Source organism: Anabrus simplex, chromosome 5, assembly GCF_040414725.1.
Source record: "Anabrus simplex isolate iqAnaSimp1 chromosome 5, ASM4041472v1, whole genome shotgun sequence".
Taxonomy (NCBI): Eukaryota; Metazoa; Arthropoda; class Insecta; order Orthoptera; family Tettigoniidae; genus Anabrus; species Anabrus simplex.
The window spans coordinates 245255729-245273839 of record NC_090269.1 but is presented as its reverse complement, the minus strand read 5'-3'; the positions used below and the strand labels follow the sequence as shown (position 1 = coordinate 245273839).

Sequence of the window (18111 nt, the reverse complement as noted above, 5' to 3'; positions counted from 1 at the left end):
AAATTGTATTCTCTATAACTTTTGTTATGTAGTACTTTTCCATAGGACCAAGAACATAGGTATTTAAAAATGAAATTTTAGGTGCCTTCCCCTAAGCTACCATTTCACTCAGGGTGAATAACGTTATTTATAGCTTAAACTGTAACTTCTTATTCTCCGACTCAATATACTGATTTTCATTAAATTCTGTTGACCTATTTTCTCGGGGCTCGGCGTTGATATGGACTTAGCAACAAAAATCCAAATTCATGAATATCTGTGTCATCATAGCCGGTAGGTAAAAAGGCATAAGACGTAAATGATCGGAATTTAAATTCTGTATAACTTTAGTTATGAAGTATTTATCGATATGACCACTAATAATATAAATATTTGAGAAATAATTTTAGGCCTTCCCCTTAACTACCATTTCACTCAGCGTGAATAAAATGGTTTATACCAATTTTTATTAAATTCTCTTCAGCCGTTTTCTCGTGATGCGTGTACAGACAGACAGACAGAAATTACGGAAAAGTAAAAAGTGCATTTCCTTGTTACTGTGGACATGATCGATACAGAAATACCATTCTTTTCAAATTCTGAGCAATGTACAGACAAAACTCTTATTTTATATATATAGATGTATGTCTATGTACACGCATCACAAGAAAACGGCTGAAGTGAATTTAATGAAAATCGGTATGCAAAGTCGCTACAATCTAGGCCATAAATAATTTTATTCGCGGTGAGTGAAATGGTAGTTTAGGGAAGGCCTAAAATTTAATTCTCATATATTTATGTTATTGGTGGTCGTATCTTAGTAAAAATCGGTATGCAAAGTCGGGATAATAAGTCGATATAATTAGCCCATAAATAATTGTATTCACGCTGTATGAAATGGTAGTTTAGGGGAAGGCCTAAAATTTAATTCTCAAAATATTTATGTCATTAGTGGTTGTATCTTAATGAAAATTGGTGCCAAAGTCAGGGAACAAGTCGCTACAATTTAGGCTATAAATAATTGTATTCACGCTGAGAAAAATGGTAGTTTAGGGAAAGGCCTAAAATTTAATTCTCAAATATTTGTTATTAGTGGTCCTATCTTAATGAAAATCGGTATTCAAAGTCGGGGAATAAGTTGCTAAAATCTAGATAAGTTATATGGTATTAAATTTCTGATCTTTAATGTCTTATACATTGTTACTGACTATGATCACAGATATATTCCTGAAGTTGGATTTTTGTTACTAAGTCCATATCAGTGCCGAGTCACGAGAACATAGGTAAGCAGAATTTAATGAAAATTGGTATGTAAAGTCGGAGAGTAAGGAACTACACTCTATGCAATAAATGATTTTATAAGACACCCTAATATCACAGAGTCAAAAGAAAACTAAATGTGAAGGCCTACAATAGAGAAAGCTCATAAAATTGATCAACAATAACATTACATTGACCATTGTTTGTTGCAGTGTGCTTTGTGTCTTCTGTTGCCATTCTTGATAGATAGGATTACTGCTGAGTACCGAGTATCTTTCTATTCGCTTTACATCGCACCGACACAGATAGGTCTTATGGTGACAATGTGATATGAAAGGGCTAGGAGTGTGAAGGAAGCGGCCTTGGCCTTAAATAAGGTACAGCCCCAGCATTTGCCTGGTGTGAAAATGGGAAACCAAGGAATACCGTCTTCAGGGCTGCCGACAGTGGAGTTTGAATCCACTATCTCCTGGATGCAAGCTCACGGCTCATTGCCCCTAACCACACGGTCAACTCGCCTGGTTGTACCGAGTGTAACAGCCTGCCTGAATATTGGCGAGAAGTAGCTGGGGAGTTAGATAACTTTCTTCATTAGCATGCCATTCCTCTGGTTCATAAAATTTCTGATACTACGTGTACGTAACACACTGGTTCATAATAGCATTTGAGCTATTCAATCCCTACTCCGTGGCACTGATTGGAATGAGCAGTTTGCAAATTTCACGGAGCAATAGCACAGGACTGTTCACGGCAGTCTGCGGCATCGTCATTCCAGTTCTGGAACTTTGGACTGTTAGATCGGCAAATGACGTAATAGATAACAAAAGTCCTCTTTGCGAACAGATTCCAATTCTGTTACAAAAACCATTCCTTCAGAATAGTAATTTTTATAAAATATTTAGCACCAAATCAGTAAACACTCCCACCAATCTAACACACACACCACCCCCTCCCCTTCTCCCACTGCTGGCAACTCCCCCTCACGCGCAACGAATAAGCCCTTAGCCACGCCTTCTCAAGCTCAACCCCCTCCACTAAGACTTCACAAATACAACACGCGAAGTAAGAGCTCAACGACTGCCAGTTGCTCTAAAGCTCTCAACATAAGTTAACATCTCAGCGGTCGAAGGGGTAAGTGTCAACACTTTTCATTTAACTCCCTAATTCAATTATGATTCTTCATTCAATTTTCAAAATAACTCTTTAATTACAGAATTTCAACACCCACTTGGCTACCCACTGATTGACAACAACTTTTACTACAACAACGTTCCCTTTCGACTAGTACGCTCATTTCAACATGTCTAACAAAAAATATTATATCAAAACATATATTATATCAAAAGGAACCGCACCATATGAAAACTCTTCAAAATTTATAAGCATTTGAATGAAAATCAATAATTATCAACTTCAAGAACCAATGACTATTATCAATGCTCAACTTTCCTCAAGTTTTTAACAACACGCCATTTGACAATCAATTGGAATGTGCTTTCCTATTTTTAACGTTATTGTAATATCTTATAATATCAAGAATCAACACCACCTATGTCATTATTCACAAACAGTTGTCATGTTTTTAGACTCAGATATTACTACAAATATTATTAAGTAATAGTATACTACATTTTAGATTGTAATAGTTGTTTAACGATCTCTAATCCTTTTTACAAGACATAGTTACTTTCTAACAGTATTCATAAGTCATTTCCAATCAGGTACCTGATCTATTTCTAAGGTAAAATATGGTTGATGATGCCTACTATTGTTAGGCGAAAGATGTACCATCCAATGTATTAATTTTATGTTAACAATTTTGATAAGGACAAAGTTCTAATTTTTAAGATTGTATTGTATGGAATAGGTGGGTAAAGTAAAATATACTAGTGTTACTTAATACTTGTTTTTTTTCAAAATCCGATTCTACGTGAAAGTTTATTTCCGCAGGTTTAATAACCATTAAGTTAAAATTGGCATCATATTATCGAAGAGAACCCATCGAAAATTTCCCGGCAACATCTATTCATAGCGTCTACAATACGACGATCCATCAGGAAAATATTCTTGCTTACTATAAAACTGTTACTTTTACTCAACATCAGTTACAACCAGCCGCTACACGCATGTCCCGCTTGCCGGTTCGGTCAACTTCAGCAGCTAGCGATGTATAGGCCTAATTGCGGGCGTTGAAGGTCAACAAACGAGCTTACTGCGCCGTGGTATGGCTGTTTTGCCCTTGCGTTTTTCGAGCACATACCTCACAATTTCATCTTCAACTTCTTTAAAGAGTCCATGTTGTGGGCCACTGAATGCATTTTTTTTGTATAGTACGCATTTTCTAGCTATCTTTGTCTTCACGCTAACGCCGAATGTTAGTTTTCGTTAGGCCTATGCCATATTTCTTGCTGCTGCACAATTATTCTACATTTCCTAGTGTTTAACAAACATTAACAGAAAATTGACATCATCATATCGATGTGAACCCGTTGAAATTTTGCCGGCAATAGCTATTGTAAGTATATTTACAATATGACGATCCATTTCAAAAATATCCCTGCTGTCTATAAAACTTAATTTTACTAAGCATCAGGTACAGTAGACCCACTTTAACTCTGCCACTAAGCTGTGGCCATTCTAAGAATTCAAAGGTTCGCATGTTCTGATGCCATTATGCTGATTTGAGAAACGTTTTTGTGGGGGCTATTAGAACGTCATTCTCTCTTCATTATTTCCCAAGATCTAGTGATGTACACACAGGCACTGCAATACCGGTTGCCGCGTCTAGCCATGTATAATAAAGGTGGTCGTTTGTCAGCGACTTTTGTGTCCGCGCGTGCGGGGGTGAAAAGAAGCAGTGAGGTTATCGCAGCAGTTGCCAGTTGGTGTCCATAACTGTTAGGCCGTGAATGCACGATGACCCTTGATTTTTCACATGAGATTCTGAGAAAAAGACGTCGTCTTGGATTCGGAGAAATGCGGTATCACTACAGAGGCTTCTGTGGTAAACATTTCAGTTTTCTTCTTCAAACGGCATTAGCTAACCTAACCATATATTTATCATGAAAACATTTCAAATGCATGTACAGAATTGATAACCTCCTCGCTAAACATTTACATGGGAACAAATAACCTTTCCAGAATTTAACTAGATGCGAGAAAATATAAACTATCCTCTGCCATATCTTGGGGTGGATCACATTCTTACTTAACTTCAGTATATAATAATAAAATTAAGACATTGTTTACTTCAGCCTTTATTTTTAATGAGTTAACAACTGCTATCGGCCACATTATTTACGCATTTATTACGAAAACTTGTTACCTTCTTTCATAATGCCAATGTAATTGGTCCATTATTGGACATTATAAATTTTCTGGCAAACTCATTCTTGGTTGCCCGCGTTTCGCCCCAGTGTGCTAAGTTGGGCTCATCAGTTGGTAAATAGCACACCCACCAATACGCATGGCTAGTGCATACCGTGGAGGCCACTGCATAGCCTATTTGGAGCCACCGGCAGTGCCAATGCACTATGAAAATACAATACAATACAATCAATACTGATCTGCATTTAGGGCAGTCACCCAGGTGGCAGATTCCCTATCTGTTGCTTTCCTAACCTTTTCCTAAATGATTTCAAAGAAATTGGAAATTTATTGATCATCTCCCTTGGTAAGTTATTCCAGTCCCTAACTTCCCTTCCTATAAATGAATATTTGCCCCAGTTCGTCCTCTTGAATTCCAACTTTATCTTCATATTGTGATCTTTCCTACTTTTGTCATCACTTTTGACTTTGTGTCATCACCAAAAATTGATGCCTGCCTGGCCATCAGATGACATAGACGTTAAATCGCATAGTGGACCTGAAATATTTGTCCCGAATTAGTAAATTTATAATACCAATATAAATGGCCCTTTATTGGACATTACAAATTTTCCAGCTAACTCATTCTTGGTTCCCGGCATTTTTCCCCAGTGTGCTAAGTTGGGATCATTAGTTGGTAAATAGCACACACACACACCAAGACGCATGGCTGGTGCATACTGTGGAGGCCACTGAGTAGGCTATTTGGAGCCACCGGCAGTGCCAATGCACTATGAGAGACTTTGTCTCATTACCAAAAATTGATGCCTGCCTAGCCATCAGATGATATGGATGTTGAATACCGGGCGAGTTGGCCGTGCAGTTAGAGGCGCTCGGCTGTGAGCTTGCATCCGGGAGATAGTGAGTTCGAATCCCACTGTCGGTAGCCCTGAAGATGGTTTTCCGTGGTTTCCCATTTTCACACCAGGCAAATGCTGGGGCTGTACCTTAATTAAGGCCATAGCCGCTTCCTTCCAACTCCTAGGCCTTTCCTATCCTATCGTCGCCATAAGACCTATCTGTGTCGGTGCGACGTAAAGCCACTAGCAAAAAAGAAAAAAGAGGTTAAATGCCATAGGGAACCTGAAATATTTGTCCTGAATGAATAAATTTATAATACCAATATAAATGGTCTGTTTTTTGACATTATAAATTTTCCAGCTAACTCATTCCTGGTTGCCTGCATTTTGCCTCAGTGTGTTAAGTTGGGCTCATTAGTTGGTAAATAGCACACCCACCAAGACGCATGGCTAGTGCGTACAGTGGAGGCCACTGTGTAGTCTATTTTGAGCCACCGGTAGTGCCAATCAAGACCAACTCCAATACTCAAACCACAATGCAAAAGAAACATGGCTGCCGTACCAGGCCAAAGCTGACATGGCGACGTATAACCTAATAATAATCGTAAGAAATTTTTAGAACGAAAATGTTTATCCATGGTTATCAAACACGCAATATTTGAAACATATAATTACAGTGGTAATTTAAATTGCGCTTTACCTATGAGAGTATGTCATAGCAACATAACACCAAACACAAAAAATATCAGTTTTCCTCCTAACTTATTAACACTAACATGACATACCCATTAACTCGCTATTCACCCTTCACCAAAATATTGCAGTCGAACAAAACTAGTAGTGCACACATCCAACATACAAATTAGGCCTACAGACTAAAGAACATAACACCAAGCAAAGAAAAAATGTTTTCCTCCTAACTTCCTAACTTAGTAACACTAACACATTGGCTCATTATACAACCTTCACCAAAATATTGCAGTCAAACGAAACTAACACTGTGCATATCCAACAAACAATTTTAAAGAAAGTTTCTCACACCAAAAAGTAAATATTAGTTAATGACTCAAAATGAATTAATTTATTACCTTAAAGTTACTTGCTGCTGAGTTTCAATTCTTTCTTAATTTGCTGTTTCTGCCTGAGAATTGTTTCATCAGTCTTTTCCTTGGCACCCTGCTTTTCAAGTTTCTTGGCAATTTCATGGGAGATTTTCTTTTCATTTAGGACCTTTGTTAATTGTTCATAAAAATATTGGTTAGAATTTTCACACACTTCTTCATAATTCTCGTCAAAGAAACACCACACATGCACAAATCACTCGCATTATCAACACTACTTTCAAAGGCTTCTACTCCTAAAGCAACTATTGCATCCCTTTGGTTTTCTCATTTTGAAAATTCTGCTTCATAAGCACTACTTATGAGGAACTGAAAGAGTATGAATATTTTACAACACATAGAAATCATGATCCGTGATGGGCACTTCAAGCCACCTCTGTGCAACTGTCTAAAATATTAGAGCATATGATCAACATCACAGTGTATCACAATTTCTTCTTCGGACTATAGCATCTCGACACAATCAGCACAATTGTTATACTTCTTAAGCTTCTCAATAACCCATGTTAATCTTAAAAGATTTACCAACTGTATATTCAAACTTTACACCGTTTCTCAACGGGTCGGTTATGAAGTGAGATGAATCATCTTAGCAAGTTTTTACAACCGGATGCCCTTCCTGGCATCAACCTTATCAGAGGAGTTAGTGAGTGAGATGAAATGAATGACGGTAAGTAAAGCCGATTGATTTTGTATACAGTATGTAGGCCTAAGAGTCACGTGTTCACCATTTATTGTTACTTTTATTCTTAAAATTTTAAAGTACTGCCTACCAACAAAGATAGCCAGTAAGACTAACATTTGTTAAAGAATAGTGTAGAATGCACAAAGGTACAATTTATAGTAGTTCTTTATAGGCAAAAGTCATGTGTTCACTGAACAAATTGAAGGCCATCATATATTGGACCTGCCCCTCCTACTTTTTGTGGTTGTAAAAGTGGACAAAAAGGGGGTCTGTTACGCAAGGAAATACGGTAAGTTATGTCATGTTGGATTATCAAGGAAAATGATAAAAGCAGTTGAAAATACATATGAGGAATTTAAATGTTCTATCAAAGTGAAGGATGGGGTGGTAGTTGGAGAGATATTTTCAAAACATTGTCTCAGAGAGGGTTGCAAATTATCGGTAATATTATTTTTATTATTTATTAACAAGATTTTCCACTTGGGGAGCTTTGATAAAGGAACATGTATGTATTTAATGTATTTAATTCAGTAGTTAAAACAAAGTTATTGTATGGAGCAGAAATTTGTAATTATAAGTAAATATGTAAAAATAATAATAGGATTACCAAACTGTACTTCAGGCAGTGGAGTGAGAATGATGTGTGAAGGGATGGGTATGTGGGCAGATATTGTTGAAAAAAATAATTAAATATTGGTTGAGGCTAAAGACAAGGGCAGAAGGTGGTTTTCTAAGGATTGCATACCAGCACCAAATGAAATATCAAAAGGGTTTTAGGGTGGATGGGGCGAAAAAGCTATTGGATGACGTAGGAATGGAGTAACATTAGGAAATAAATTTATTAAGGGATGATACGGGATTGTATAAGTAGGTGGTCCAAAGAGCAAAAGACATTGGAAGACAAACAATAACGACTGAATGGTACAAGAGAACACTTGTTGAATATTGTAAAATAAATGAAAATATGGCAGCAAGGATTGAAATGATAATAAAAAGAGAAATGAGAGGGATACTTTGGATTCTATGCAATGAAATGAAATATCATATGGCTTTTAGTGCCGGGAGTGTCTGAGCACGTGTTCGGCTCGCCTGGTGCAGGTCTTTTGATTTGACTCTTGTAGGCGACCTGCGCGTCGTGATGAGGATGATATGATGATGAAGACAACATACACACCCAGCCACCTTGCCAGTGAAATTAACCAATGATGGCTAAAATTCCTGACCCTGCTGGGAATCGAACCCGGGATTCCTGTGACCAAAGGCCAGTACGCTAATCATTTAGCCATGGAGCCGGACATTCTATGCAATAAAGATATGGAAGTGGCTCACCTACTAAAAGACTGTAAGGAAACAAGAAAGATCAGAGAAAAATATATAGCTGGAAAGGATTAGGTAAAATTGAAAATGAACCTGAACTTTACACTATTGTTCAGTTATTAAACAGAGAAGGGAAGACTCTGGGAAGAAAAGCACAACTATGTAATGTTATAAGAGAAGAATGTGGGAAAAGAAATTTAAAGAGGATAAAACTAGAGAAGGTACATGTAGCTAGTAGTGAGAATATGTATGTGGAAGTAATCTAGACTCTTGTCACATAGTTAAAGTCTAGGAAGTATCTCAAATGCTAAGTTTATATAATCATTAAGGGTACATTCAATACTATTTATGGGAAATACTGTGTATTAGTAAGTATACTTCAATAATTTTGTAATATTTTTCTTAGTTGGATTATCTTTTAACATTGTGTATTGTAAAAAAACTAACTGCATGTATTCATTATTATCACAATAAATGAATACTTTCTCCCCATGTGGTGGTCATCCGGGACTGGGAGATAAGAGTATTCTATTCTATTCTATTCTATTCTAATCATTGATTGATTGATTGATTCATTCATTCATTCATTCATTCATTCATTCATTCAAATAAACGGTTCAAGACCTCTTTTCCTGCTAAGTAAGTTTAGAATATAAAATATATTTTTAGGTCATATTTTGATAATTTGTAGGTCATCAAAATCATAAAGCAGCCTGTTATTTCTGAGTTGTTATTCCTACACCTTATCTGACTGGCAAAGAACTCTTCTTCTTTCCCGGCCGTATATTTAGGGATTGCCCATAAGAAGGGCACTCCCAAACTCACTCAGGGTTGGCTCATCTGACTCAGAGAGAGTATGTCCGATATTCTTGCACCAGATCTTCTCCCCAGCAATTTTTGTCAGCTGGGTGTTGAATACTACGTAAAAAATGAATATGATAAAATTTCAACTTATTCTCCTCAGGGCATTAACAGTAATATCAAACAGGTAAACATTAACTGCAAAATTTAACTATATTAGTGTTGTTATCACAAATAAAAAATAACAGAATACTTTGAACTTCTAGTGTTCTACTGCTCGTTCATAATCATATAACACCGGGGCTTACCACTTGGATGCTGTGGAGTGCCATACGAGTTTGTGACGTCCCGTGGAATCGAGTGCTCGCGGACACCACTCATGCAAGACACTGTGTAATAGTAAAGTTAAACACTTGAACTCTGATGTAATTGATGCAATTATGCTGACAATAATGTAAATTTATCATTTAAATAAACAGTTTTGCAATATTTACATTTTAATTTGGGGCACTCGGTGACTCAAATCCTCATCATCATCTGCATTTTCCAGCTGTTGGCCGGGTCTGCTTGGAACATAAGCCTCTCCATTTCCTCTCGTCTTCCCACCACTTCCCCCTAGTCACTCTTGCCCAGGCCTCTCCTCTTCTCTGTACATACTCTTCCACTCCTTTTATCCACCTGTCTCTTGGTCTTCCTCTTGGTCGTTTACCTGTTATCTCCATTTCGTGCATCCTCCTCGATATCCTTTCCTCTGTCATTCTCTTCATGTGTCCATACCATCTAAGTCTGGATGCCTCTATCCTATTCTGTAATGGCTCTTCTTTTACTATATCTCGAACCTTCTCATTTCTCATTTGATCCCATCTTGTCACTCCTATCCTACTTCTCAGAAATTTCATTTCACTTGCCTGTATTCTATTCACAGCTCTCTGCCTCATTAACCAAGTCTCAGCTGCATACGTCAGAATAGGTATATAGTACATCCTATATATCACCATGTTGCTTCTCTGAGGGACAGCCTTGCTCCAAACAAGGCTTCTGACACTTTTCAGGAATGCTCTTGCTTGTCTTCCACACTCGATTATTTCCTTATAATTTCTTCCACTTTCCTCTATGATACTTCCTAAGTACTTGAAACTCTCTGCCTTCCTAAGCTGTTCCCCTCCAAGCATTATCCCTCTCGTAGGTCTCTCCTTCTTTCTACTTATGAACACTATCTTGCTCTTTTAGGCATTAAATTTCATTCCATATTGTTCCACCTCATCTACCCAAGCATCTGTCTGTTCCCAGATATCTTTCTCCCCTGACTAACAGGTCATCTGCAAACATCATTACTTTCATTTTTCCTTCTCCAATTTTCCTTGCCACTTTTGTCCTTATCTCATCCATTGTTACTACGAAGAGCAAAGGTGACAGAGCACTTCCTTGTTTTAATCCACCTTTTTGCTTAAACCAGCTTGTTCTCTCTCCTCTTATTTTCATACAACTGACACTCCCATTGTACATCTCCTTCACTATTTCTACGGTCTGTTCCTCGACACCTTTTCTCTGTAAGGTTTCCATCAGGTTGCGAAATTGTTGGGAGGATGGGGTCCCCCCCCCACCAACAATTTTATGTCAGAGGTTACCCCCACTAAAATTTCCTAATGGGAAATCTTTCATTATAAAGTAATGAGGAAAATGTATAACACATATATTACTGAAATGAATATTATTCTTGTACATATTTTCATAAAAACCTTGCCAATAATACACATAATATAGAAACAATAGAATGACTACCAGACCTTGAGCAATAAAGCAACGTAGCGGTGGCGACTCCGCACCTGAATCCTATTGTTCCTGTTTCAGTCTGGCAGAACCATCTGAAACCCGGGCAAAAATACGTAGCTCGAGCATACACCACTCCCGTACTTTTTTGGAGAGGGTGTGTTTCTGATAGGTAGCCAATAGGACAATATTCACTTAAGGAGTGTACAAACTGACAAATTTGTTCAGTCAGCAAAGCAATAAATCAGGCTAAACTGCGCCTCGCCTGGCCTTTCTTAGCAAGGGACAGTCTCTCATAAATCTCTCAGCCGATTTTCTTTCTTTCTTTCTTTCTTTCTCCTTCGCTGCACCGACTTCTTTCTTACTCTGTAGAACAGCCCTCCTGTCTGAGTTTTAGATGAACTTGTCTGATGTTACCGTTGCTAAATTCGCCATTGGCACCAGTCTGCAATCTGTAAGCTTGTAGGTACATGGTGACGAACAGTTGAGGTCGAGAATCTAGAAATGAAACATGCGATAAAAAGTAAGAATAGTTTAATTACTAACTTCTTTAAAACTGGCAATGATAATATACAGTCGCTACCAGTCACGACGCAAGTTCAGTCAGTAAAACATGAAGATGACGTGCAGGAAGAATCCAATAAAAACCGAAATGAGATGCAGTGTTACATAAGGTGCCTGCAGAATGTCGTTTACACAGTGAGCACAATGTCGAATGCAGTAATGAAGATAATCCAGGATCATCAGTGCTGGTGGCAACCGAGAAGTTTTCGACGTCTTGGCAGAAAAATCGAGCCTGGTTGTTGTTTACTACCAGTGAGAAAGACTGTCAAGTAGTGATGCGTAGTATGTGTGTTAAACATTCGCAACACGTGTGTAAAATGGTAGGAACTTCATCTAATGTTTCACCTTGGGCAAAATACGGTGTAATGAGGAAAAATCAAAAGAAGAATCTGGGCGCTGTTTTTAAACACGAAAATAGCGTAATTCATTCTCACTGTGTGCAGCAGGATGAAATGTGTAAGAAACAGGTTCTAGAAACGTGTGCAGCGAGTTCTCATGATTTGTTTATGAAAAGTCGAAAGGAAAAGTTAGATACAACTGTTAAAGTGTTAAGGTCAGTTTATGTAACAGCGAAAAGAGAGTGGAGTTTCTGTGATCATCCGGAGCTTATAAATCTACAGATCGCAAATGGCTTAGACATGGGAACACATCTTAATACAGACAAGACTGCGGTGGCAATGACCAATTTTATTGTGGAAAAATTACGTTTAAAATTAGTGAATTTTATCAAAGTGACTGACTGTTTTTCAATTTCTTTGGACGAGTCTACGGATAGCTTTTATGAAAAACATTTGATTTTGTACATTACGTGCGTTGATGAACAGAATGATGCTTGCTGCTGTTTCTATAAGCTAGTATCTGTTCAAAATGCTGATGCTAAGTTGCTGGAAGAGAAAATTGTCCAAGTCTTTTCAGAAAATGATATAGATGTAGAAATGCTCAAAAATAATCTTGTGGGGTTTGGTTCAGACGGAGCTGCAGTGTTTACTGGCGGAAATGAAGTTGTTGCTGCTAGAATCAGGAGGAACATATCTCCGCACTTATGAGCATGCATTGTATGGTTCATGTAATGGACCTTGTTTCAGAACAAGTTTTTAGTGTTGTGAATGCTGTTCATAATTTTGAATGTGTACTAGACGAACTTCATAAACTTTTCAGTAGACCTTCTGCAGCTGCTGAACTGAGACATATTGTGGTAGTCACAGGTGTTTCAGGGTTCTTGAAAGTCAAAAAACTCTTCCAAGTTCGTTGGATTTCAAGTGAGAAGGGCTGTTTATTGGCAGTTTTCAAAGACTTTGCTTGCATCATGGAGTACCTAATCCGTGAATCTGAAAACCGTGAAGTGTTGAGTAAATATCATTGTAAATTTGCAGGGCTGTGCAGAAAGTTGTCGCAGAGAAAAAATATTGTATTTTTGGGTTTTCTGTTAGATGTATCGTGTGTACTGTCCCTCCTAAGTACAACAATGCAAAAGGAATCGGTTTCTTATGGCGAAATTGAATACAAGCTTAATTCTACAATACAGACCCTTAAAGAAATGCGCCTGAAAGACAATGTTTATTTGACTCTTTCCAAGGAAAAGTATTTAACATATTGCAAATGCGATTCTGAGGAGGATGAAAAGAGAGTGAGTTTGACAGAATAAGAGGACAAATAATTCAGAGTTTAGTAGGTGAAGTAGAAGATTTCCTTCCAGTGAAGTACTGAAGTGCTTTGCAGTGTTTGAAAAAGAAACAAGTAGTGATACGAGTGGTTTGTATGGCAATTCTGATATATATAAAGCAGCTGAGTTGTTTGGTTTGGATGGTGATACTGTGGTATCACAATGGAGGGAGTACAAGATAGGCTCTGAAACCCTAAATGATTTGGTTCATTTGAAAGGATTAATACGCAAAATTCGTTCAGTGCCTATGTCAACCGCCACTTGTGAACGAGGTGTCAGCACTGCTCATAGCATCAAAACAACCAAAAGAAATCACTTGTTGGTAAACACTTTACAGGCTCTGATGACTATTAAACTCAATGGACCCCGTTTGAGATTGTGGGTTGCAGTTACCGTTGCTGATAAATGGGTCACCTCTGGGCATCACTTGGCAGACCAACGCTACTCATTGAAGAAAAGCAGCAAGGAGAAATACGTCGGAATTTTTCTCTGAGATGAGTTTCATTTTATTATCTTTCTTATCCTGTAATAATTTCCTTTTCTTTAAAATGGGTCGGCATTTTTATTTTAAAGATTTTAAATAACTTCAGATTCTCCAAGGTACCTCTGTGATGCAGTTGGTGGAACGTCGGCCTTCCATCATTGCTCCTGTGGTTGAAACACTGAGCACTCCATGCAAGATTAGTGCTGGACAAAGCGGAGCGGGAACAACTTTATTCAGGTTTCTCCTGTCATCTCTCATCCCAGCAACACTTTCCACAATTTCTTAATTTTTCATTCATTAATCATTGTCCAGAGGAGTGCAATAGGCCTCACCAGCTGGCACATTTTATTTCCTCAGCGTCAGTTACGCGCTTCATTCATTCGCTTTTTTAAATTTTTTCACGTATGATTTTCCAAATTAGTGCACTGGTATTTAGCAGGATTTATTTCAGAAAAATTCTTCTGGGGACATGTTTTGTACCTTGGGGATGTGGTACAAAGATAGGACAAAAATGATGGGTTATACAATGTTTAGTACACTCTATGTTTATAAATTGTATCTTTTATTTAGTTTATTAAGTTAAATTTTGTTTACAGTTCCTATTCCCTTTGTTGCCATAGGATTCCATGGTCACAATGTGTACAGCGATCCAGCATCTGTTACAAATAAACTATTGCTCAACATTGCAACTCATAAAGTCTGCCACCAGCCATGCTCACGATCATAAGCTTTCTCAAAGTCCACGAAGGCCATCACAAGATCCTTACCCCATTCATAATGACACTCGTGTAGTTGTCTTACTGCGAATATAAGTTCTACTGTAGACCTCCCTGATCTGAAACCATACTGCTCTTCTCTTAACTTTTCTTCCACCTCTTTCTGATTCTATTCTCCAGAATCTTCTCAAACACTCTTGCACAGCGGCATATCAATGTCACTCCCCTATAGTTCTTAAACTCTTTTCTATTCCCCTTCTTCCAATATTCAGGGGTCTTCCTTTCCTTCCATATTACTTTCAACACACGATAAAGCCACTGTTTCCCTACCTCTCTTGCTGCCTTCACCATCTCAAAACTTACTTCATCTAACACTGGGGCTTTCCCTCTTTTCATCTTGTCCAGTGCTAGCTCCACTTCTGCCCATGTTAAGTCTTTTTCTTCTTCCATATTTCTTACTTCCTCCCTGCTTCTACTTTCCTCCTCAGTGCATTCTTCTGGGTTTAGTAAATCTTCAAAATACTCCTTCCACATTCCTTTGAGTTTCTACATTTCGTGCACTTCATTCCCATTTTTGTCTATCATTATAACATCTTCCCTCATGCCTTTCCTCTTACTCTTGACCATTCCATACAGTACTTTTTTATTTCCTTTGCTATCCTCTTTCATCATATTTGTCCACTTGTCCACTTTTTCATCCATTTTTTTCTTCTCTGTTACAACCTTTTTAGCTTCTTTCTTTTTCGTCTTATATTCTTGTCTTGTCTCTGTTGTCCTCTGTTGAAACCACACTCTGAAAGCTTTATTCTTTTCCCTAACTGCCGTTTTGACACTGTCGTTCCACCGTGGGGTCTCCTTGAATCTTTTCCTGGCACTAGTTCTCCCACAAACTTCCTCTGCAGTTTTTACTAGTGTCCTCTTAAACCTTTCCCATTCCTCCTTTTCTGTTTTTGTATCATTTGTTGGTACGTTCAATCTTATATTTTCCTGGTATTTCTTTGGTTTCCTTTTTCTTCAGTTTCCATATTTTGATACGTCTTTCTTGCTTCTCTGTTCTCTTCCTTTCCATCATTGTTCTCAGTTTCATTACCAGTAGTCTGTGGTCACTAGGGCCCCCGATTGTATTACCCTTAGATCTATAATATTCCTCTTCATTTCCCAGTTTTAAATCATGTAATCTACAATGGATTTCCTAGACCAGTCACTGCTATACCACGTTATCATATGGCTTTCTCTCTTTTTGAACCACGAGTTCCCGACCATCATCCCATTTCTTTTGCACAAATCCAGTCGTTTTCCTTCCTTACTCCTATTTCCCCATCCTTCCGCTCCAAGCACATTCTCGTAACCCTTCCTTTCCATGCCTACATGGACATTCAAATCCCCCCATTACCACGTTATTTTGTCCATTCAGTTTTGTCTCATCATTTCCTATACAGTACAACCAAAAACCATTCTGCAGCTCTCTCCTACCCTCACCCCTCCACTTAGTCTCTGCCATTCTTAGTACATCCAGTTTTCTTCTTTCCATCATGTCTACAACCTCTTCTACTTTTCCGGTAAATGTTTGTATATTCAGTGTGCTAATTTGTAATCCTGTTCCTCGCCAGGGTCGTCGTCTGTTACATCCGTCCGGCTTATCCTTCCTTGTTTCCTTGAAAACGGGTTAATATCCATCACCGGCTTGCTAGGCCTGTCATGACTTCACCAGAGACCCGTTAACCGCCATCTTCTTCAGGATTCCTGTAGGGCCTTCACAGCTACCGTAGCGGTCTCGGGGCCCACACAGTCCCCACTGTACTTCACCCCCCACAGGATATTCCCTACTTGATGACGTTGCCCATCTCCCACGACGTGGACGAGGGTTGGACTTGTATGTATTAATTTGTAATGTATTAAATATGTATTAATATTATTTAACTAGCACATACCTGAGTTATAGTATGTTAGCCGGACGGTCTCTAAAAATCGTAGGGCGGTGCACCCATTAAAAAGGTCCTGGGGAGAACACTGAGATCTAATGGCACTTCACTTTTCCTTAAGAGAGACTCAGCAGTTCATTGGCATGTTGCCATATGACGCCCTTTCCCTCTCTTTGGCTCTTCAGTGGCAAGAGCTTTCCGTACTAAATGGTGTTCCTTTCTTCTTCTGACGTGACCATACCAGCGGAGCTGTTTTTCTTCCATCGTCGCTGACGGGCACAACTTTCAAAGATCCTCCCACATGCTCATTGCGCATTTTGTCATGCAGAGTGACTCGCACCGACCATCGCAACATCCGCATCTCTGTGACACTTTGCCCTTTAATTTGACTGGCATCTGCTTCTCACACAGAACACCAGTAAGAAACGAGCATAACATCCAACCAACATTGATGTGGCGCTTGACATCTGTGTCGATGTTACCATCAGTTGTGATGTGATGGCTTATCCAAGATATTTGAACTTGTCTGTCATCAGTGGTTCTCCAGCAAGGAACTCGAATATAAATAATTTTTGATAATTTGTAAGTTATATATGTAATGCATTATATACATATGTATTATTTTTTGTTTCCAGACCGCTGAAATGCTGAAGATTAAGGGGTTAGCTGAAATGCCAGAACATAGTACATCTGGATCAGTCCATATGTTGAAATCTCAGAGTTCTTCTTCTGATAAGGCTGAATTGTTGACCCCTGGTGATTCAACATGGGGCTCTGATTCTGCTAGGAGGAGTCCTTCTCCTATGTCTCCCTCAATGCGAAGGAAACGGCTTCGTAAATCATCTACAGGTTCTGGATCAGGCTCCACTGGTAAACATCTTTTTAAGTAGTCCATAAAGTATGCTGAGTGAATTGAGGAATGCCTGCATACAACACTGCTAGTCTAATCATTGAATCTCTGTAAATTGCATTTAAAATAGTGGTACTATAAATAGCTTCAATTGATTTTAGCTTGACTAGGGATGTGAATTTTGTATTAACATACACAAAATATATTTAAAACATTATTTTATGCATAGAAAATCCAAATCCCTTCATAAAAAGTTCAAAACTGTGCCGTATGAATGTGCAAATTATCGCTATCATCATCATCACCACCAATGTCCCACTCCAGTTGCCCGGGTGTGGTTAAGAAGCCTCCTCCACTCCTTTTTGTCCTACTTTTCCTGCTCCATTACTTCCACCACATCCAATCCAGCTTCTCTAATGTCTTTCCAAATCTGATCCATCCACCTTCTTCTCGGTCTTCCAACTGGTCTCTTTCCCTTCTTGCTACCCCTTCCTTTCCCATTCTTTTTACATGTCCAAACCATCTCAGTCTTGCATTCTGTATCTTCTGTACTAACGATTCTATATTTAGCTCTTCTCTGATTTTAATATTTTGAATTCTATCTCTTCTTGTCTTTTTAACCAATGTTCTTAAAAATTTCATTTCTACTGCTTGGATCTTACTATCTTGTCTCTTATTAGTTACCAGCATTTCTAGTCTGTATGTTACAATTGGTATGAAATACTGTTTATATAATGTTAATTTCATTCACTTGGGTACTTTGTCATCCCATAAAAGCTCTCTGATTTTGATGATAAAATGTTGTAGCTTTAC

General features: G+C 38.3%; 1 protein-coding gene across 7 annotated transcripts in view; it reads left to right on the top strand.

Moving 5' to 3' along the window:
• BtbVII (BTB-protein-VII) overlaps nt 1–18111 on the top strand; it is a 346577-nt gene that overhangs the window by 83776 nt on the left and 244690 nt on the right. For all 7 annotated transcript variants that reach the window (XM_067147343.2, XM_067147339.2, XM_067147341.2 and 4 more), the window contains exon 4: nt 17084–17318. In XM_067147343.2, the coding sequence (XP_067003444.1) occupies nt 17084–17318 (235 nt within the window). The remainder of the gene's footprint in view (nt 1–17083; nt 17319–18111) is intronic.